General features: G+C 41.7%; 1 protein-coding gene across 4 annotated transcripts in view; it reads right to left on the reverse strand.

Moving 5' to 3' along the window:
- The window catches only part of DENND5B (DENN domain containing 5B), a 108,298-nt gene that overhangs the window by 58,487 nt on the left and 27,320 nt on the right, over positions 1–22,491 (reverse strand). For 2 of the 4 annotated variants that reach the window (XM_068142127.1, XM_068142124.1), the window contains exons 2-3: positions 8,075–8,140; positions 605–714 (exon numbers count right to left, since the gene is read on the reverse strand). In XM_068142127.1, coding sequence (XP_067998228.1) covers positions 605–714; positions 8,075–8,140 — 176 coding nt within the window. The remainder of the gene's footprint in view (positions 1–604; positions 715–8,074; positions 8,141–22,491) is intronic. The other 2 variants (XM_068142128.1, XM_068142126.1) reach the window with 1 other exon arrangement.

Here is a 22,491-nt window from a genome sequence, read left to right on the forward strand (position 1 = left end):
CCTCCCATCCCTGTCAACGGGGCTTAGCCACATGGACATTCACATCAAAGTTAGTTGAGAGGAAAGAGATGTACAGATGTATTGCTCTACAGGTGCCATTAGAAGTGACTACCCAAAAAAGCTGTGGTTTAGGTAAGCTCCAGCTTCTGCACAAATATTCCTCTTTTCCTTGCTATATGCAGCATTAAGGGTTTCTTGTCCTTTAAAATTTCATGTGAATATTAAGCATCTTAAAAATTCCTCGGTTTACCTCCTTCCCACCTGTAGACATGTACACCCCTTCCAGGTGTAGTACCTGTGGACTACACCTCTTCTCACCCAGTCACTGAGATGGTGATTAGACTTGTTTCATCACACAGTAGACTTAACTAGAACTAATGAGAGAAATGCAGCATTTTACTTTTGTTGAGCATGAAAGTATTCTGTGTTTTCACAATACCTATTCCTCCACAGCTTTTCAACCAGCAACCTAAGAGCAGGTGGTCTTAGTTCCAGCAAAGCACCTTCATCATCACATCACAAGGGCCAGCTGTAAACAACCCAGGACCTACTTGAGAGTTGAAGCTGCCACGAAACAGGCCAAGATGACAGTCTCTCTACCTACCATGTTGACAGCATCCTGGTCAAAGGGGTTCCACTCAATGTTCTGAGGATAATGGGCCAAAACTTTGGACTTGAAGGTTCTTCGTAATGGACTCTGGTCAAAATTCTCTCCTGCAACAAATGAAGGAATAATGATTTGTCACACCAGTGAGGCTTCAGAGAGCTGGCTTGGGTAGCTTGATTTCACTTCGTTTTTTAACACCCTGTGAAATCTGAAGGGCATTTTCACTTCCAACAGATGTTCTACTATTAAAAGTGACACAGAAAAGATACACATTTGGTCTGATCTTACCCTCCTACTCACAAAATCTTACTACAGTTGCAACACAACCTGCAGCATAGTATTTACAGCATGGGCATTTATTGTTAAGAGAAAAATGACTGCTGGTATTTTATCAAAACAGGCCCTGCCATTAGCTGAATTCTCCACCCTCCCTTACAGCTTGAACATCTAGAGATGCTGTTACCTAGATGCTGAAAAAGCACTTTCTCCCAAGTTTGTTAGAAACTGTCTTATCAATAAAGGGTCAATAAAAGGTATGAGCACCTCTCAGCTATTATAAATTATTCAAGGATTCATTATAGATCTTTTTAATATCACAAGTCCTGTGTGAAGATTAAACATTTATTTTTTTCTACATCAAATTTCGAGGACAGACTTCTTTCACACGAAGAATCCAGCAAATGCAAAGAGGAAGACTGAAACTAGACCTCAAGCAGAAATGCATCCAGTTATCAGCATATGAATAGTGATGTGGTTAATGGAGTTTTCACCACTGGATGGTATGCAACACGGTAATCAAAATCATAGAATTCATTAGGATGGAAGGGACCTTTAAAGGTCATCTAGTCCACCCACCCCTGCAGTTAGCAGTGACATCCCCAACTAGATCAAGTTGTTCCGAGACCCATTAAGTCTGACCTTGAATATCTCCAGGGATGGGCCCTCCACCACCACCCACACAGTGAAGAACTTCCTCCTAATGTCCAATCTAAGTCTACCCTTCTCTAGTTTAAATCCACTGCCCTTTGCCTTAGTGCTACATGCCCTTGTAAGCACTTGGCCTTGTTGAACCTCATGAGGCTTTCCTTAAAAGAAGTTCTTAAAAATCTATTAATTATATTTCCATCTACCACACTTTTCTCAAGTATCAGGTGACTAATGTTAGGCTTCTTGCTTTAAAGATTACCACTGGGCCTTTCCTGTTCAGTTCCTTCCTCACCTGAGAGAGATGAATGGGATGAAAGTTCACAACACGCAATGTTTTTCACAAAACCCTACTCTGCACTCCAAAGCACCCTTTGGGACATCTTAGTGTTACCTATATGCTTCTCAAAATGAAATAGACTTTGATTTAATTTATTTTAGAAATAAAACAATACAAATCTTTATACTTAAAGACAGAGCCAGGATTTATGTTTTCAATGAGAGGTAATTTTGGATGAAAAAAAATATCATCGCTTGGCAAGCTGTAAAGGCAATCCAGAATTCCTGCAGAAACATTAAGCTACAGGTTACTAACCTCACTAACACCTCTCTGAGGTTGAGATGGATCACAGGAGTGTAATTTGTGTTTGCTGAACTACATACAACAGGCAAACCTTCGTGCAGCTGGCAGCCTCTGAGTGACATTGCAAAATCCACCACTCAGTGGTTACTCAGAGGTTTCTGAGGTCACAGCCATTTGGCACATGCCCTTTGCACCTTGCAAAGCACACTCCATACAATCATTTGCCTCAGACTGAATTACTGCAGGGAAGTGTTTGTAGAAACTGTTATTTGAAAGCAGAGCTTCTCAGTTTTTAATCTAGCAGAGCTCAGGATCTGCAGGTAATTGTGGAGAACACAAGGAAACAGAGAAAAATAGTGGCAGTTCACAAGGTAAAAATTACCCAGGCAAAGTTATAGCAAGGTTGAAAACCATTTGTTGTACAAAATCCTTAACACATCTTCAGTGCAGAGAGCAGAACTGCTTCTCAAGGGCTGCAGTGCCAGGGCTGTTACAGCAGCACCTGCACAACAGAGGGCAGGTGGAGGAAGAAGAGGCCATCATCAATGCCAGCCACCCACTTGGTGAAGAAGGGGAAGCGGAGGCTTATGCTGGAGCTCCCCTCCACAAGAACATGTGTAGGCAGGTGGAAATTCCTTCAGATGTAAGTCAGCTGTGCTGGGGCTGCAGCTCGCCCACTGTAAGAGTCACTGCACCAAGTGAGCTTGAAGGCCAGGTGGAGGAGGGCTAACCAGCTCTTCCAACAGCACTTGCTTTCAAATGCACTCACAGATAAGGTTTAAAATATTTTCCTTCCCGAGATACCTGTATTTTTAAAATCTGAGATATCTTTACACAACACCTCATTTTTAACACAGGATTTAGACACACTGCAGAATTATTTTTCTTCTAGCGTCATGTGCTTAATTTTGGTGGATAACCATGGGGGAGAAAAGCTTCCAAAATGACATATTGTGCTTCAGAGAAGGAAAGAGCCCAAGATGATGCAACGCTGCAGCCATACTTCCTGAGACAGAAATAAATGGAAATGTTAAGATGTGAGGAGCTCTGGCAGGGGAATCCAGCCTGCTTCTGAAATTGTTCAAGACAAACCAGGAATCCAGCAAAAGAAATAGAAATAAAGAAACAACAAAATAGAAATAAAGAAACAACAAAATAGAAATAAAGAAAAATGAAGGTATAAGCTAAACTGGCTCAAATGAAAAGACATGTCAAGGTTTAGCTGATTAGCCCATCACACCCATCAAGCTGGCTCAGACTTGCCACTAGCTGCTACAACAGTACAGAGCACAGGCTTTATGAAGACCCTCTCCATGCTTAGTTACAAAGCTTAGACTGAAGCACACAAAACCAGAGAGCATTACTCTATCCTACAGAACAGTAGAATAACCTCTTAGCTTGGTCCAGAGGTTCTTTGCAGAGGCATTAGAAATAAAGATATCATGTCACCCACCAATTCCTGAAGTTTCACCAAACAAAAATCCCAACAAACGTATCCATCAAAAATTCTCTCTCCAGGCATGCATTTAAATACAGTTGGCAGCATCTTTAATTCTTAGTAGCAGAGAGTAATTAATATGCTTGTCTAATCAAATGAATATGCATATGCTTATTTCCTAATTAGACTTTCAATCTTTCTCACATCTGACACAGTTTACCTTGTAACTGAATGAGCAGAAAGGCAGGTATCTGATGCTAAAATATTTTGGTTGCTTTTGCTAAAGTTCAAAGAGCAATGTGGATGACTTCATTACATTCTCTATTGCTAACAGCATGTGACTGCAAGAGTCCAAATTTCTTTGAAGGTTTCCTTTTCCATGACAAAAACATGTTGCTGTACTCTGGTAGATACTAACTGGGTAATCTCTAGAGTGCAGAGGCACTCAGCAACTCTGCAGTTCAACGGTTGAGCCCTTCACAGGTTCTTTAAGGGCCAGTTTCATACCCTAGAAACATCTTTTGCTTGAAAGAGATGACAGTCAACAACTAAATTGATTAATCACCTTGTAATGGCACATAACTGTAAGTGGGATTCCAACAGCAATGCACATTAATAACACCATTTACTCTTTCCAATGCCTGTGCTCACTGAAAGATACCAAAGAAACTGAAGAAGGCTTTGCCCTGTGTGCTGGCATGCTCAGGAGAGCCCTGCCTCTGGCACGTATAAGACATGGCATCTCAAGAGGATGGGGCTCTGTGTGCTTAGATTGAGTGGGACAGCAAACCACCCTGCTTTCACCTAAATAACTTCCATATGTACATGTAGATAGAGGGTTACAAGCCTGGTAGCTTTATTCCTGTATTTGGTAGCACTGGCTAAGCTTGTGGTGGAGCAGAGAGGGCAGCTCCTGAATGGTACTAGGTGCTGTCTTGCATTTCAGCTGTCCTCTGGCATTAGAGCAGCAATGGCAGACTTTAGATACATGTCAGACTGCTCAAAGGTATTTAGCAAGCAGACCTGGAAGGCTTCTCTCTTGAAAAATATCCTCCTCTCCTAGTTTGGTGTCTCAATTGATACCTAATCCTACCAGATGAAGTTGTACTTATTTCCAAGTTAGACCAAAAACTGCATCGCTGGGGATATAAGAGTGGGAAAGCCTTGAGTTTTTTTGCTGGTTTTGTTGCTGAGTATCTTTCATAGCATTTTCCCCATAAACCACCTTCCCTTCTTGACAGGCAGCATCTGGACCCAGTGGAGGGGAACCAGGTGTATTACAAATAAACCACTCTAATCATGAAAAACCTGTGTTTCAATCAGATCTTGGACACTGTTGCAAATGCTCATACAGTTGTTTGGATGACAGATATGTCTAAAATGTTTTGCTTATGAAGTACAAGCATTGCTTTAAGACATCCAGCTTCCCCAAACCAGCAGTAACAATGTTCTAGTAGGCTGACAACATGGATTAATTTTATTAAGTCAATAGCACAAATAACTTACCTTTACAGAGTGTTTGCAAGGTTTGCATTTTACTACTCCAGTGGTTTAAAAGAAACATAAATTTAAGGCAAAACATGAACACAAACTTACTTTCCCCCCCCCCAATAATCAGTGATCATGAGACAAAAGGAGAGCCAAGAAACCACACTGAAGTGAATCAACTGGTCATTAGCTTGAAAGGACACAAGATCATACCCCCCCACAAAGCTGCGTCCTGGAAAAGCTATGCAGGGTAAGCTTTTAGAGGAGATACATAATTCAGGAAAGAAATAGTGCAAGAATACAACAGAGTGCAGCCTGCATGTCAGGGTGAAATGCCATCATTGGGCCAAACTAGCAGGAAACACCTTCTCTCTCGTGAAAATGGGATGAGAGATGTGAACCATAACAGCCAGCTCCACACTGACAAGCAGCTGGAAGAGAACCATAGGGAGAACAAACTTCTTGGCAAATGTGAGGAAAGGGATCTAGACTGAAGGGTACCTGATACTATCAGCTATAGGCCTAGATAGCTCTGAAATGTGGAGCTCATGCATGGGAAAGAAAATTTACTTAGCTGTTATTCTAGACAAATAGTGACTTTTCGTTATACCTACTATGTGCTTTTAAGTGCCTGCTTGCTAGCTTTCAAAACAGGGTTAGCAAGGCACATTAAAATTGAAGCAATTATCAAATGTGAATTGAATCCATATTCTAAAACATTAATTGCCAGATAACAGCACTATGAATACAGACAGAATCACCTCATCTGATGTGTGGTACCCATTCATGCAAACAGCACATCTCATTGGGTAAACTGCCTCTCAGAGCTTACAGGATACTTTCAGGATGCTTTCAGGATATGATTTATTTTAAATCATTCAAGTAGTTTTCAAAATTGTGTAAAAAGTTCCACTTCAATTGGATACTACATCCCATGTCATGGTATTTTTAAACAACTCGTGGCTTCACTTTAAGGTGCTCAGTTTTAAAGGGCCGTTTAGTTTCGGGTTAAAAGGAAACGGTGAAGCGAGAGATGCTAGATCGAGGGAAAACTGTGTTAATTTAATTGCAAAATGAGAAGATGTCTCAGAATTGGAAAATAAGCCTGATCTGTGTTTCAGATGAAGGCTAAAATTACCAGGGAAATGCAGCTGCAGTTTGTGAGGGTGTCGCTTGTTGGGCGGCCCATTCCAATGGGCAGTTACTCCATTGGCCATTGAAACGTGCTGCCCAGGGAGGTGGTGGAGTCGCCATCCGTGGAGATGTTCAAAAAGGGATTGGACGTGGCACTTGAAGCCGTGGTTTAGTAGTCATGAGGTGTTGGGTGACAGGTTGGACTTGATGATCTCTGAGGTCTTTTCCAAACTCATTGTTTCTATGATTCTATGACTGGACATTGGCTGAGCTCACATTGAGTTTGCAAATAAAAGGAAACATTTAATCATACAGAAAGCTGTGTATTGTCTCACACATGCACCACACTTTTTCTTTACAGGGTGGAGTGGTCATCAAATGAAGAGCTGTTTAAAAACTGGAGGTGTTTAAAAAGAGCCTGGATGAGGCACTTGGTGCCATGGTTTAGTTGATTAGATGGTGTTGGGTGATAGGTTGGACTCAATGATCTCAAAGGTCTTTTCCAACCTGGTCAATTCAACTCAATTCAATTCAAGATGGCTTTCATGAGTGACCATATTTTAAAATGTAGCCATCTTAAGATTTAAGCAGATCCATTTTAATTAATTATCACAGCTACACAGGCATACACAAACATGTTCCAAATAAGCAGAGGCACCCTCCATCCACATTCTCTGGTCCAGAGAATGCAAGCTATCTGCCACTCTTTCCAGGCTCTGGAACGTTGACAGGAATGCTTGTGACCACAGAAATAAAAATATCTTTTATTCCTTTAGAGGAACATCCTAGGAGCATGATTATGCACGGTGTCAACCTCTCTGAAAGCTCTTTCTAATTGACAGTGTTCAGCACATCCAGCTATGTGGTTTCCCTGCAGGTTGAACTTTGCTAAGCACTGGATACCTGGATGACCCTGTACAAGAAGCAATAAATGCACACCATCCAAGGGACAAAACAGGAACAGTAGTGCTTGGCTGGGGAGCAACTAAAGCTATCAATTTAACTATTTAAATCCAGGTAGTGCAGAAGCTGGCTCTGCTGCTTTTCTTCTGTGCCTCAGCATGACACCAAGGTGGCAGTGGTAGGCAAGCTGGAGATCAAGGAGATTAACGCAGAGGCATTATTTCTGATCACATAGTCTCATAATCTTACAGCAAAGGAGGGAGATTATCTGAAAGGGATGGCCAGGACAAGGTAGACAAAATAGTTTTCATCTCAAAAAATTTAAAATCTGAATTGTCTGTGGGATGGGGGTGACTTTTTGTGAGGGCAGGAGAGCAGGGTAGAGTCTGACCTACCACTTGCATGTCAATGTGTAAAGGAATTGAAGGAATTTCTAAGCATGTAGCCATATCAATACATCTAAATAATTTGCACGGGGGTGGTTTTGTGCCTGTGTAGGCCTCCCTAATATTGCTATTTAAATCTAGACTGCAAAACATCCTTCCACAAGGAAGGTGTCAGGAACCTTTGGATCTCTGTGGCAGAAATCAGTGAAGCTGGACCTTCCAGTATTCATTATTCACAGATCTATATAACTATACCTAGTTGGATTTCTGGATAAGTATCCTCTAATATGGCCTCATACAATCACACAAGATGCTGTTCAGTCTTTATCAAGACCACAAAGACCAAGCACATCATATATCCATCAAAATACCCGATACCACTAATGGCATTTTGTTAGAGGGGGAAGGAAGCACATCTGCCAAGAGAGCTTCAAGAAACAAAAGAAAAATTACCAGATATCGATTTAAATTAGGTAAAAGGATGAAAAAATCCAGGAGTCTTGCTTTTGAATTCTGACCCATAATTTGATTCAAGAGGAGCTGGAAAATGGAAAACAAAGAGATAGAGAGGGCTGATGATTGGGAGGTTTTTGTCCTTAACCCCTCATTACCTGAGGTTTTGTCTGTAGTATCTGAGCTCTTGCCATGGAGATCTGCTTCTAGCCATTTGTACAAGACTACACAACATAACAGAGATAAAAAAAACAAAAACAAAAACAAGTATGAACAACATGAAAGGATATACAAATGTACTGGGGAAGGAAAAAAAATGGTGAAATTAAACATTAAACACTCCCCACTGCAACCTCTCTTCCCCCCGCCGCAGGCCAAGGGTAAATCCACATGATAAATAGAACCCTCCATGCCTGTATGACTACAAAGGTGTTGAACATGATGACAGACATTGTAGAAATACCTGTCAAAATTAGTAACAAGATTAAATTCTCAGCACTTCAAACAGTATGCTGCCATACCATACAGCTCCCTGATTATGAAAGGCATCTTTGATCGCTCAGCAAGCAATCCCAGAGCCTGTGAAACTTCGGCAGGGGAATCTACCAGTTCTTTAAGTGGTGGGAACTAAACCCAAGAAGTTACCTTCAGCATTACACTGTTAGCTGTTACACGTTCAGTGCTGTACTGCATGCCATTTTCAGGACTTATTCAAGTTACCTGATAGCTTTGTTCATCACTTCTGTCTCATAATAGGTGCTATTTTTAGACTACAACTTTAATACATAAGCTATGTGTAGAACTTGGATGGATAATTTTAATCCCTTCCAGTAACAACTACCCCAGTAGGCACTTCTAATGGAAGTGCTGCTAGCATGTCTGAGGTTTCTTCCAGCTAGTTTGCCCATCTCCTGCAGAAAAACACAAATGTTTTTGCTGACGCCATATGATTCTGTCACCACAAGTCCCATCAGTACACTCCACAAACGCACTACACAATCCTTCTCTATTTTTATATGCCTGGGGTGTGTCATTCAGTTTCAAGGTGTACACTCAGAGTATTTCCACTACACCCTCCTACTTGAGCTGTTAATCCAGGCATCAGTTTAGAGGACTTGGATAATTCTGCCAAGGCTGTAGTTCCTGGGAAGGTAGCCCTCAGCAGAGGGCACAGGATCTCTTTCAATAAAGATTTTTAGATGTGAATTTGTGTTTTAGGATAACTTTCTCCTTTCTTTAGCATGCACCTGAAGATAAGCCACATTCATATCTGCAGGATGGTTTTTTTTTTCCATTTCAGGTGTCTCAAGCTATTCCAATCTCCTTTTGATCTGTTTGAATTAAAAAGTTGCATAAATATTTAAAACTTAAGGAAATGAAACAAGCAATTGCCAAAGCTGGAGACTTCCCTTGCTAATGGTCCAAACCCACAAGGCCATTACAAGCTTGTCTGTCAGGCTGCCCTCACAGCTTTTCCCAAAGGTCCTTTACAACATTATTAATTCACAGGGAATTTGGCACTGAACTTCCATTGACTTGGCCACCACTTCTGCAACAGGAAGAATCAAAAGGAAAGATGCAACAAGTCTTAGAGGGATGCATAGCTAAATGGACTGGGACAGGTTCTGGTTTTGCCACCCATCTCAGTATTTTGACCACTTATCATCATTGATCATATGGCTAAAGGGTCACAAACCTTCTGTAAAAATTCCTGCACAAGACATCAGGTGACAGAGGGTCACTGCCAACACTGATACAAGTAACAGAGCTACAAACAACGTTGTACAGACTAATTCTTTATACAAACACAATGTAATATGGAATGGAATACAATGGAATACAAGTATTGCCACAAACTAATTACACTTAGAAAAGGCTCAGTATCTAAAAAAATCCATTTAAAAAGCTTTGTTCATCTGTAAGAGTTATTGCACAAGTCTAAATTCAGAAGAAAATGCTCTAACATGAAGCAGTTTAGTTTGCCACCATCCCTTCCTTCTGACCTTGGTTAAAATATTTAACTATCTCCCTACAGAGTAACATTATACAGCATCAACACTGTCAGCTTCTTAAAATAGCCCCAAGTTCCAGCTGCCAACAGGCCACAGATGTCCCACAAGCAAAGAAGTATGAATTACACCATCACTTTTACATCAAATTGAATTATAATTCATCAAACCCAGAAAGTCATGGTTTGGGTGATTTATTTTTTGGAATGGAGTGGAGAGAGTTTGATACCAAACAGCTACCTGAGACATGATGCTTCTACACTATTACCTTGGAGTCTGTCCCCAAAGGCAGGAAACAGTGGTGTGGGTTTAGCAGTGGACTTATCTTTCCAAATACAGGAAACTATTTATACCTCAGGTCTTTATTTTCTCTAGAAATCAAGGGCTGTTCATGTTGCTAGCCTGCCTTTCCAAGCATGGGCTCCCAAACCACTCCTAGGCAGCATACAGAATGCATGCCCTGGAAATCCTTAGTCTATTCTGCTTATTTACAGCAAGCAGATTTTAATGTGGGATTGATTAGTAAACAATGTAAGCAATTATTAAAAGTTCATTTAAATTTGTGTCTTATACATCCTGATTCTTAAATGGCCTGCTAACCTTTTCGGTTACACAACAAGTGAGCAGCATTCATAAGCATATGGAAGTGAAGGGTTTGAAATCCATCTCTCAGTTCCCAGAGAACATTAACAATATGAATGATTTTCAAGCCAGAGCAAGATACCAACTCAGGTCCTTAAGCACAGCAAAATGACAAAGCTCATCAGGTGAGGGGATCCCTGGCTTTGGAATAACTGGCACCTTCAGGCTTGGGCTGAACTGCCAAGGTAGTGAAGGCATTTTAGATGCTGTAACACCCTCTGTGATGTTTGGATGGCTTCCTGCTCATTGCAAATCCCATTTGCCACTCCTTGTCTCACATGTTCACCTTCCTTTTCAGACTGAATGCAGAATGAAGTACCCAGTCACACCTTTTGCACAGGCTCTCATTCATGCTTGTTCTTTCTAGTCATTTACAAGGGCAGGACCAAGACCAAATATGCCTAACTTTGGTGTTAAAACATGACATAGTTTTCAATTCAATTACATGAAGTAGAAACACTCCCTTGCATAGCACAAACTGATTTTGTTTAGGGGTTTTTGAGAAACTGCTGTTTAAGCTGCTACCAGTAAAGAAGTGTTCTTATGAACACAGTCTCTAAGAGTCAGTCTTCTGCCAGTTTCCAACAACTAAATTATTTCAGAAGAAAAGACAAAAGCTTTCTGCACATTGAGAAGTCACAAGAACCCACAGGCAAGGCTTGAAGTTACCACAGCTCCCAGACAGAGAAGACTGGTGAGCAGGAATGAAGATGCTGGCAGACAAGGGCCCATCGGCCACACAGCCATGTTGGTCCTTAAAGCTGATACTCCCACTTATAAGCTAACCAGGAAACCACTTCAGTTTGGAGATTGCTCTCAGATGCTTCAGCCCAGCTGTACTACAATAATTGAACATCAACATACTGCTGCAAACACTTCTATTGTGGGCAAAGCTGCCACTGAAAGAACAAGACATTTATACAACATGCTGAATGATGCTCTGGAAAAAGAAAAATAACAAAACAACAATGGAGTTTTGTCAACTTTTAGTTGACATCTTTGCAAGAACCTACATGTCTTGCTTAACACAACCTGCACTTAGAAGCTGCTTGAAGAACAGGTTGCTGCCAGTGGGTTTACACAAAGGATCATTAAGAAGCTGTTGGTGCACAGTAATTGCACATTCAAGCCACATGAAAAATATTCCTTGTGCTTAAGTAGACCATGACTAGTTAGACAGACCTTTAGATGTTTGCAGCAGAGCTCTGTATACTTCAGAAAAAGCATAAACAACCAGATTTATGATTTCTCATGGCTGACCATGTTTGGGCCAGTTTCCGAGTCTACTGAAAATACAGAAAGCTGAACCACAGACTCAAACACAGCAAAGTCTCAGGATTCAAGTTCAAAGGCATGGACCAACAGCAATCTCCACATGCAAACTAGACTACAGGTGGAACATACAAAGTACAGCGCCATTTCTAACTCACCTCTAGGTTTATTTCAGACCCCTACAAAGGCTAGCCAGGAAACAAAAGCCTTTGCCTTCCCTTAGTGCCTTGGGGAGTATTACATGCAAAGCATCTCTACAAAGGTAGATTTCCATCAGGAAGGCCAGAAAAGTACATATTTTGCTGATTATTTTAGTGCCCTGCTAGTAGAGATGAGAGCAGAAGAGAACAGAGATCTAAATAACCCTAAAATTACTTGACATTTAAGCATTTTCTCTTTACCACTAATTCATTCATTTTAGTGCCTGGATCCTAAGTTGATTGGCACACTAAAAACACATAGGTAGAAAGCATGTAATTGCTGTTCTAATTTTTAAATTAAGTGTGAGTTATCAGTGACTACAGAGAGGCTACTTCAAAACCAAAGCATTTAGCACCCCTCCAAAGAGGCAAAAGAGCCTCCTGGCCATTGCACACAACTGTTATTTCTGCATGAGATGTGATACAGTATTTCACACTTTCTTTTTGCACAAAGGGGAATTTTAAGGAGTTAAATAGAATGGTTGACATAATGGAGCAAGCCATACCGTGCTGCTGTGGAGACTTCAGTAACCATCTGAGCATACATTAGAAGCAGAGTATTTCACACTGAGCAGATCAAGGCTGGATTAGGCATGGACTGTACCATATCTGAACACATTTTATTACCTATGGTTTCTGAGCATACCAAGGTCTGGGAGGTCTATTAAATGCAGGGGAGTGCATGCAAAAGGAAACAGAATTAACAAAATGTATGGCTATAGCAACACAGCACTGAAAACAATGGTGTCTTCGTGAGACAATTCAATCTGATCATCCTGTTATAGAAAACAAGAGCATAATAATGTTGCACAGAGAGAATTGTTATTCCTTCAAATCAAGGAGTCATGGGGTGTGAGGATGGGTTTCAATCATCCCCACCCACATCCCTTATAAAACATACACCGAGCAACTGAAGAGCATTATTCCATGTCAGAGAGTGCACAGGTATATTGTATTCACAACATGTATGTGCATGCTCCCTGTGTAACAAAGACAGGGAACTAGCAGGAACATTGTTACAGGTCCAAAAGCTCTTCCCTGCACCTGGGGCTCTTCCCATTCTCCACAAAATAGCCCAAGCAACAATAGCTACATTCCTCAAACCTGAACACCAGCTGGCTCATAACTCCTCAAAGCACTGTGGTAGTATCATGAGCTCCTGCATTGCTCCCACAGGACTAGAATTCCCATCTCAAATCAGAGAGGATACACACAACCCCGATTAAAGAGACAGAGGCATTTGCATATCTCTTCAGGGTTTGACAGCTTTCTGGTGATTTATTCTGTAACATGCAAATACACTGAAAACATCCCTGATGGATACCTCCTTAATGCATAGGTTAACAGGTCTGTGCATTTTGGATTAAATATTTATATTAAGACAGCAAATTTTCCACATATACTTACATAGGAAGCACACACAAGAGGAAAGAACTAAACTATAAATATTTGTGACAACAAATGATGCAGATTTCAGCAGTTAACCAGCTGCTAGCAGTAAGGTATGCAGGGGATAGCTGAGCACAAGTATTACTGGATATTGCTTAAACAGAGCCTGCAGTTTTTATTACCAGGCTAAAAAATAGACCTTCTTGTAAAGGACTGTAAAATGACTCACCAGTATTAGATTACCACAGACTATAATGAATATTTCAAGGGCTTCACATGTGTACAGTGAATCAGCCCAAGTGTCCAAGCTGTCAGATGATAAGCGATGCATGTGGGGAACAGTCTTCTCCTTTGAAATCAAAAAGGCTATGCACATACATGAGATTAGAGGAATCTGAGCACTCACATACATCCTACAGATGCAAATTAAAGAGTCATGAAAGAATTACCAAAAAATTCAAACCTCTGGCTAAGCTTACTTACAAGCCAAAACAACAAAGCTTCCAAAATACATTCCTTTTGCCTCTGAAAAACAGAACTCCATCCTGGGCTTTGAATTCAGCAAGGTTTACTCTATTTATACTGATATGACAGCCTGCATGTGATACAGAAATAGGAAACTTCAATCTCAATCTGTATTTTGTGGCATAAGAGTATCAACTGATAAACAGCCTGAAAAATTGCTTGTTCTGGCAGTGCTTCTGGCAAAACCTTTCTCAAATTAGTCCTTCCCCAAAGGATGTGTCCCAAAGATCTGAACATTTTGGTGCGTTTACCTCTCTCACCTTTCCTGCTGCCTTTGTTATACTGGTGCTTTCTGCCAAAACTGGTTCAGGCTACAGGTTAGTGCTGAGCCCCATTTCATTCAGGTCACTGATACTTTCCACTTTGCAGTGGAATCCCAGTGTGCCACTTGTAACAATCCCACAGTGGCACTGTCCCATATCACTTTCCCACCTCTACATTGCTTCCTCTATGTCCAGAAAGGTCAGGATTTTGATGCAGCCCACTGAGGTAGATCTTGAGCAGCTGACTTAATGGCAGCAAAACACAACTCCTCCTCTGGTTTAGACCAAAGTGCAGTCACCCTACCCAAACCGTAACACACAGACTCACATGACTGCAGAAGTCATTCAGGTGGACTCTCTGACGCAGGTTTGCACTTTTTAAGGCAAACAACAACACTGCTTCATCTCCTTGATGGTCAGGGCACGTTGAAGGAGCCATGCAATCACCTTTGTGTAAAATAACTTGTGTTTCCTAAGCCTTTTTACTTTCTGCTTTGAAAATGCATTTCATCACAACCTTTTGTCAACCTGTAGAAGCAAAAGCACTTATTTCAATACAGGTTCTGTCCTTTTACTTATTATTTTGGAAATTGTGCTCTTTTGAGAAAAAAAATTCTATCTTATGCAATCTTCTGCCGCAGCTTCTAAGAACAACCTACATTTGTACCTCCCAGAAAAGGAGGGAGAAAATTGCCTGAGCTTTAACCTCCATGGCTACAACAGAAAAATGCTGCAATTATTTGTTAACATCAAGCCTGTGCTGTGTCAGCCCCATGTAATTCCCAGGTTACAACTTGGTCATTGCTATTCTTCTACTGCATGGCCTTTGGTGAGCCACAGACTGGGAGCTCACAGGGCAAGTGCTCTGCAAAGTGCAGACAAACACAAAGCAGTGATGTTTCAGGAACCACACACTGCTCCTGGCTCCTCCTCTCACGTCTGTTTATTCCCAGGCCTTCATTCAACCTCTTTGTTCACCAGCTAGAGTATTTCAAGTGGGGTGAGCTAAGCCACGGGGGATAAAGGAATCCCCAGCAGGGGGATAAGGGAATGAAGAACAGAGGGGCAAAGTGCTGCTTTCCACCCCACAGCTGGATTCATCTTTCCATTCAGTTGATTACACCTCTTTTTAAAAAAAAGAGGGTAGGAAATAATAGGTGAAGGAGACCAGGAGAAAGGACTGCACATGCTGGCACTACTGTCCAGAACAAGGGAATAGCATTCAAAGTCCACCAAAACCTCAAAAATTGAGCTTCACAGCTACAAAATGAACTTCTAAGCACCAGCGCAGGTCAAAAAAAAGCACAGGGAAATCCAGGCAATACAAAAGTAGTGTCCTATGGCAAGAAGAATAGCTGTACATGTGTGTGGTTTTGGGGGTTTTGGGGTTTTTGTTTATATGCAGTTTATAAAATTTGAAGCATCAGAAAAGCTTTTGACCACAGCTTCTTTTCCCAGCATCGTTCAGAGAGCAAAACCCCCAAGTCAGATCACAAACTTGCAAATTTCTGTGCCTCCAGACATTTTGAGTGCAAGCTGTCCCTTTCTTCAAACCTCTGGTCTATGCAAGCTGGACATATACAAAACTTGAAACCCACACATGGTCCTTAGGATGAAGAAAGGAGCTGCATCATGTAGAATTTTCCTGAAGAGCCCTTCTCTTCGAAGATTAATAATTAATTCCCTGACAACCAGAGCACTTCTCACAGAATGCCTGAGGCAGAAGATGCGGTAAGGCACTGCAGGCTGCTTCAGGTGCTCCAGGACCAGCTCAGGAGTTGCTGCAGGGTAAAATGGGAGTTTAAAGGTGAGAAGAGGGATTTCGAGCTGGGACATCACAAAGACAGGCTCAACAGGATTTCAGCCTTGTTTTAGCCAGTAGTTTCTTTACAGTCTCAACTCTGGAACATGAAAGTGTTTTTCTGGTCTATCAGGCAGACCTTTTCTGCCTTAGAAATAATCTGTTCTTTCCTCTCCCATCTTCTCACAATTTCAGAAAGGGCACCAAGTGGGAAAGTCCCCTTTCAACAGATGATCATGACAGCTGGAACTTTTGTGCAAGGGTAAAAACAAAAAGAGAAAAATGAAACCACGCAAAACTAAGAACAGATTGGGTTAACATTACATGTGCAAGCTCCATAAGAGCATCAGAACTCAAGAAACTGAGATCTGGACAGGAAGAGAGCATAGGTAAGCAGGTAGGATCTCAGACCACAACACTAGCTGTGACATGGAGCATCAAATCCCTTCCATGTTCTATAGCACATTGGATCTGCTTGAACAGCTTTGCAGAGACAGTCTTGCGCTCTCTCCTGAAACCCAGGTTGTCATCACCAAGGCTGGAGTGAAATGGTTCCAACATCCCTTTAACTGCCATCTGTGCTCACACAGGGAGGGGGCTCAAACTTGTCAAATGCCTTGAATTAAAAAAAAACCCAACCTCTTGCATCAGAAATGGCAAGAGCTGGCAAGTTCAAAGTAACAGCCTGAAGTCACTGACCATCAGCAGAGGACAGTGTATGATTCAAGCACAAAAACCAGGCTTCCATATGCAAACGTAACAACTGCACTGGGGAAAGTAACTTTTGCAGTTAGGACCAGATCTTGCCCAGCCTGCCTGAAGCACCAGCAGAGCTCCCACACCAGCCACACTTCTCTTACCCAGGAATAGCAAGAAACCCCTCAAAATACCACCACCAAAACCAGCTTAAAATAACCCTCCCCAAAAGCAAACACAAGACCCAGAGATACCAGAGTTGGAGAGATTCTTATATATTTTACTCACACATATGGGGACCAACCATTTCAGTGACTACTTAAGGATATGCATTAGAAGCTCCTTTGAAAGCCCCCCCCCCCCCCCCCTTTTTTTTTAACCTTTTACTCCTGCTTAAGAGTATCTCCCAAGCCATTTCACCTCCCTTTAAGAAAGTCATGTTTCAGAAAGCACTGCTGGTAACAGATATTCTTCTGCCTAACTAATAACTTCACACGGACTAAATGCTCCTTGCCATCAGACACCTCCCCAGGAGACCTTTGGTAACACAGCGCTGCTGGATCTTGTCACACCCTCGCCACAGCTGCAGTCTTGCCAACACCCCCACCAGTGCTATCTCACATATGAGTAAGCACAAGACAAGGCTGAGCACTTGGGACCCTTCCTTGACAAAGCCTGAAGGATTTTTCTAGTGATGAGAGCACTCAAAGATGTTCTGCTCCTGGTCTCAGTTCACTCATCTCAGACAGGTTTGCTGCTAATGATTTTTTCCTACGAAGGAGGATTTCTTATGTCACATAGCTTATAATTAATTGGGGCATCTTAGACCAGAAGGTCTGCTTGCTCCCCCCTAAATGAGCTTCCTAAACAATAAAAACATGCTTAACATGTGGCAGAGACATGGTTCAAAAGTTCATTTGGGCTTAGCTCAGTCCTAGAAAACAGTTTTAACATGTAAGTGTAGGCAGACACAGATTTACCTAGAGGTTTAGGAGGCAAAAGGCAACCCGAGCATAGCTGTGCATAATACAAGCACATTCTCATTTTATGTGGTTATACAATGATCTGTTACAGCTACTGACAGAGAAGGGATGACTAATGCTGAGCAGATACACAAGCAGACAGGGCCCTAAGAGAATCAGAGAAGAAGACAGACAATTTTGGGTGTAGGGTACCTATGAAAGCAAGGGAATCAGTATTGAAGGATCAGAACAATCACGTCAGAAACAGCCTTTGGAGGTCGCCTGGTCTGTGCCAAATTCAAAGCAAGGCTAACTTCAAAGCCAAATCATGGTGCTCAGGAGCAAGGCAAAAATAATTTTCAAGATGAAAAACTGCCAACACAATTCCGTAGCTGGAGGGATGGGAGAGCAAAAGTAAGACATCAACATTTCAGGATCTTTGAAGTGAAAAAGCCTAAGTTGAGATCTCTTTGACTTAATGTTTTCAGTGCAAACCAGTAGACACACTCTTGAACCTGCAAAGTAAATACCAGGCAGGAAAACTGAGGCTGTGAGGCATAAGAGCTATGAACTATTCCTTGCCAAACCTCAGGTCTTATATTTCCACCTCCTAGCCTTCATGTTGTTTAGTATTTAACAAATCTATTACAATATAACATAAGGCTAGCAGCAGCATCAGTAACAATTTTTTGGCTAGAGACAATATGCTGAACTTACTCACTGCCCACTGCCTTGCCTCTCTCCAGGAGAGCAAAGTCCAGCAAGTTTAAAGGCACTACTTGTACCTCCTGGATTTTACAGCTCCATGCACACTATAGCTTCTCCTGGCTTTTGTATTTATGGTCACATACAGAGAATCTTGCTGATTTCTCACTTTGAAGATACTTTTTTTGGCAGTTGGCTAGCGACTTTCACAACAAGGCCCAAGAAAAATACTCCATACAGTTTTGGTGCCTTTCCTAGCACAGCTACATCCCAGGCAGGACTTAATGCTAATCCCTCCTGAACAGCCTTGTTGCTTTTGCCTTGCTACAGGGCAGCCTGCCACAGCCCTCCTGACATTGGTTTAATGCTGATTAGTCCCGACACAATTCTGGTGCAGGCTTCCTGCCAGGCAAGCGAATGAACAAAACTGGGTTGCGCACAGACCAGACGACAGCTGCAGTCACTCCAGCTCAAATCTGTTGAATAAGGACCCTTTTCTTGTTTACCAAGATGATGCTAAATTAGCCCAGCATGAAACAGAAGGACAGAGTAAATCCTAAAAGCCAGAGATGCCAACCTGGCTCTGAAGGTGTGAGATGCAACTTGGTCAGGCTCCATCACTTGGGCTCAAATAAGCCACAGGGGAAGTGTAAGCTTTGTGTAAAGTGAACATCCCACTCTAGGTAAGAACTTGAGTTTTAAAATAAAATGATCCCTGGGGTAAGGGGGAAGATTACAAGCAGAATGCCTTCAGGTTTCTTTCAGAACCAGACAGTCAGTGCACACTTGTAGCATATTTTCCCCCATCTTTCTCCTCCAGCTCTGGGAAGAGAGAGGTCTCCAGCATCCATGAGCACCTCATCCCCTCAGTGCCCTTAAGGCAATGGCAGGTCCTAATCTCAGGAGCACTTTTTCCTCCTGTTCTGCTCTTCTCCTGTGGTGGAATACTAGAATCAATCTGCATTTATTCAGGTAACTTCAGATGCTTGCATCATGGTATCAGACAGCACTATAAATCTTAATAGACACACAGGCATCTCCAGATGGTTGCCAAATCAAAACTCAACATGCTTTCTAAAGACATTCTGGTGTCTGCTTAAGGATAGATGGTCTTTAGGTATGAAATCATTAAGACTGATGATATACTGTTCAGACCACAGAACACAACTGAAGTTAGGATGCATCAAGATTGAGAAAAGCAGTACAAGTAAAGAGTCTTTTAGATGGTTACTGCTCTTCGGTTACAGATGAGGAAATAGGGAGAGAAGGAAAGGTAAAGAATGATTCAATCTGCAAAGGAACAACTAAGTTATTTTTTGAAAAGGTACTTAGAGCCTCCTCATTCATCTCTTCTCTGGTTTGACTAAAATTACATTATGGATAGTTGCAGAAGATGCCTGAATAGCAAGAGGTTAAGGATATGTTTTTTGCTTGTTGGTGTAGTCTGAAGGGAAATTTCAGTTATCACTTAAGCACACACTTCTTTGGGGACCACCCTGGGCTACTTCAGCCTGGCTCTCCACACGTAAAAGATACTCACTAACATCAGAGATGCCTTAAAGAGCACCTTCAAAGCTGCAAAAGTGTGACCTTATCAGCCAGCTGTTAATAATTGCTTGTATTATCAGTATTGTTTATGATGCTTGTTTTTTAAAACAGAAGGTATCCTGTTTGAAAGGTTTTCTGCTCAGCAGTGATCTATAGATTTGATTGGAAGCATCACCTCTGTTTGCAGAATGATGCACAGATCTCTTGACATGAATTACAGAATCCTCACCTTCCCAGAGGCAGCACATGCACAGAGGCAACACTTGGACACGAACTGCTTTCACAAACTGCCAACAAGGCTGGTATTACTTAGGTTCTTACATAAGGGATTTAATAGGAAAGTAACAGTGCTAAGCTCTGTGGTCTTTGAAGAATGTTAATTCTATATCCAAAAGTGTATACAGCACCACAGGATTTTCCATACATACATATACATATGAAAAGCCTGGCTTTTGGCACTTGGAGGGTTGGCTACTTACTGATTAGTCGCTTATGGATTTAAATAACTCCTGGCCCGCAAATTCCACGGGCACCTCCAGCTCTGCAGGATTGCTCCTTCCCATCGTGTGTCCTCCCCTCAGACACCAGAGGCAAAGCTCTTGCCCGTGGCAACTGTCAGGCACCACTTTGCCTGGTTTCCAGTCCCTGCATAGGCTGATCCAGCAAGGAAGCTTCAAGTGTTCTATAAGCATAATATCCTCAGAAAATGCAGCTATAGTTTTTTTCCAAGGGCATGGCAAGGGCCTGGTTTAACATGACATAAGAGCATAGAACATTCACCTTCAGGAACAATAAACTTGTTCTGTTTGGGGTGGGGAGAGACTGGGTCTTGCCCAGGAGGAAGATGGAAAAAATGTTATTTCTCAGTAGTTCTCAGTGTCTAGATGTAGACTAGAGGAACTTTGCTTTTAAAGTCACTGGGGGAACTTGGTGAAGAAGGACCTGGCCAGGCAGAAACCATTTTCAGGTCACAATCTAAACACCTGTACCTCATCAGCTGTTCAACAGACATCTTTTACACACAGGAAGAAGTCAGTCTTGTGGATGATTCTGGGAAGTAAAAAAGAAACTTTTAAAAAGACAAAAATAGACACAGAAGGGGAGGAGGAAGTACAAAGTAAACTTCTATGTCTATATATTGACGAGACAGAAGTGTTACTAATTTTAAATTCAGAATTTATTCATGCATTTAACAGCTTTTCTGAAGTTCCCTATTTTACCCCCAAGACTTACTGCATTCACATAAAGGCAACTGTATCAAAGGCTGAAGGAGATTTTAAGCATCTCAAGATGAACACAAATAAACCACCAGCTTGTGAACAGTAATTTCACTTTGCAAGAAGTAGCAGACTGGGGAGAAAGACCAGTTTCTTAGCAGTCATCAAACCTCACTAAATGGTTCAGTAAATTTACTTACTGTACCAGTGCTGGAAATTTACCTCAGCTAAAACATTTTTCCAAACAAAGCTTAGCAGAAGTCCCAGACCCCAGCACAGGACAAGCAGGGTGTTCATCATTCCACCATCTCTCAGAGAACAGGCACTGAAATGAGTTTCTGTTTATCACTTTGCTACACTTATCCCTGTGACTGTGTTGCACAAGTTACCTTCAAACTGACCAAGTGACTGACTGCTGTCATTACTGGTTTCATGTGAAACTATTGCCTGCAAGGTGCCTTGATCACAGTTACACCCAACACACATTTATAAGATTCACATGGAAAACTCTAGTGATTTATTTGTCTCTAGCAAATAAAGCTTAGCCAGGTACTAGACCAGCACACATCTGGATGATTCTTGGTGAGATCAGGGAGGTTACAAGGATGTAAGGATCTCCAAAGCAGGGAGAAACAATTAGCTGTTTCGCTGGTAGAAAGCAGTCCAAGAAACAATAGCTCTAGTTTTCTTTTCATCCTTCTTCACTTGTTTTTCTCATTGCAATTGTTGTCCACACTTCAGTCTTGTGATTTATTATTATTTTTTTTAATCTGTTATGATTATGTTGAGCTGCTTCACAATAGAGGGGATAAGGTGGCTGCTCCTGGGCTCTACATGGCAGGACACCGCCAGGCTGGCTGCCGGGCAGCTGCAGGTCAGAAGGCAAGAGCACCCCAAGCCCCAAGGAGCCCAAATCCCAGTGCCAGGTAACATCCACAGGTCAGAGTCAAGCTGCTAACTCAAAGAGCAGAGTCTACCACCCAAAGTAATTAATTTATCACAAAGCATGATTAAAAAATGGGTATACATTGCTTCAACTTGTTGCTCTAACGTTTCACCTTCCAGTGCCCTAACAACTTGTTGCTATTTCTAATCCCACTGGCCCCGTGTATTCTGGAAAGTTCACCACTGAGGTACAAACAAGGGTTGCTCCAGTAGGTGCTATGCTATGTAACACAACTTGGAATTATTCAGGGGAGGAAACATTCACAATTTTTAGTTCTGTGACCTTCCCTTCAGTCCCTCCCAAACCATCCCACTTACAACTCAGCTTTTCTTTATTTTTTTTTCTTTAGTTTGACAACTCTTACAAATTGTACATGACTTCAGTACTATAAAAGAAAAAG

This window comes from Melanerpes formicivorus, unplaced genomic scaffold (assembly GCF_026170545.1).
Source record: "Melanerpes formicivorus ecotype bairdi unplaced genomic scaffold, bMelFor1.0.p_v2 SCAF_8, whole genome shotgun sequence".
Lineage (NCBI taxonomy): Eukaryota > Metazoa > Chordata > Aves > Piciformes > Picidae > Melanerpes > Melanerpes formicivorus.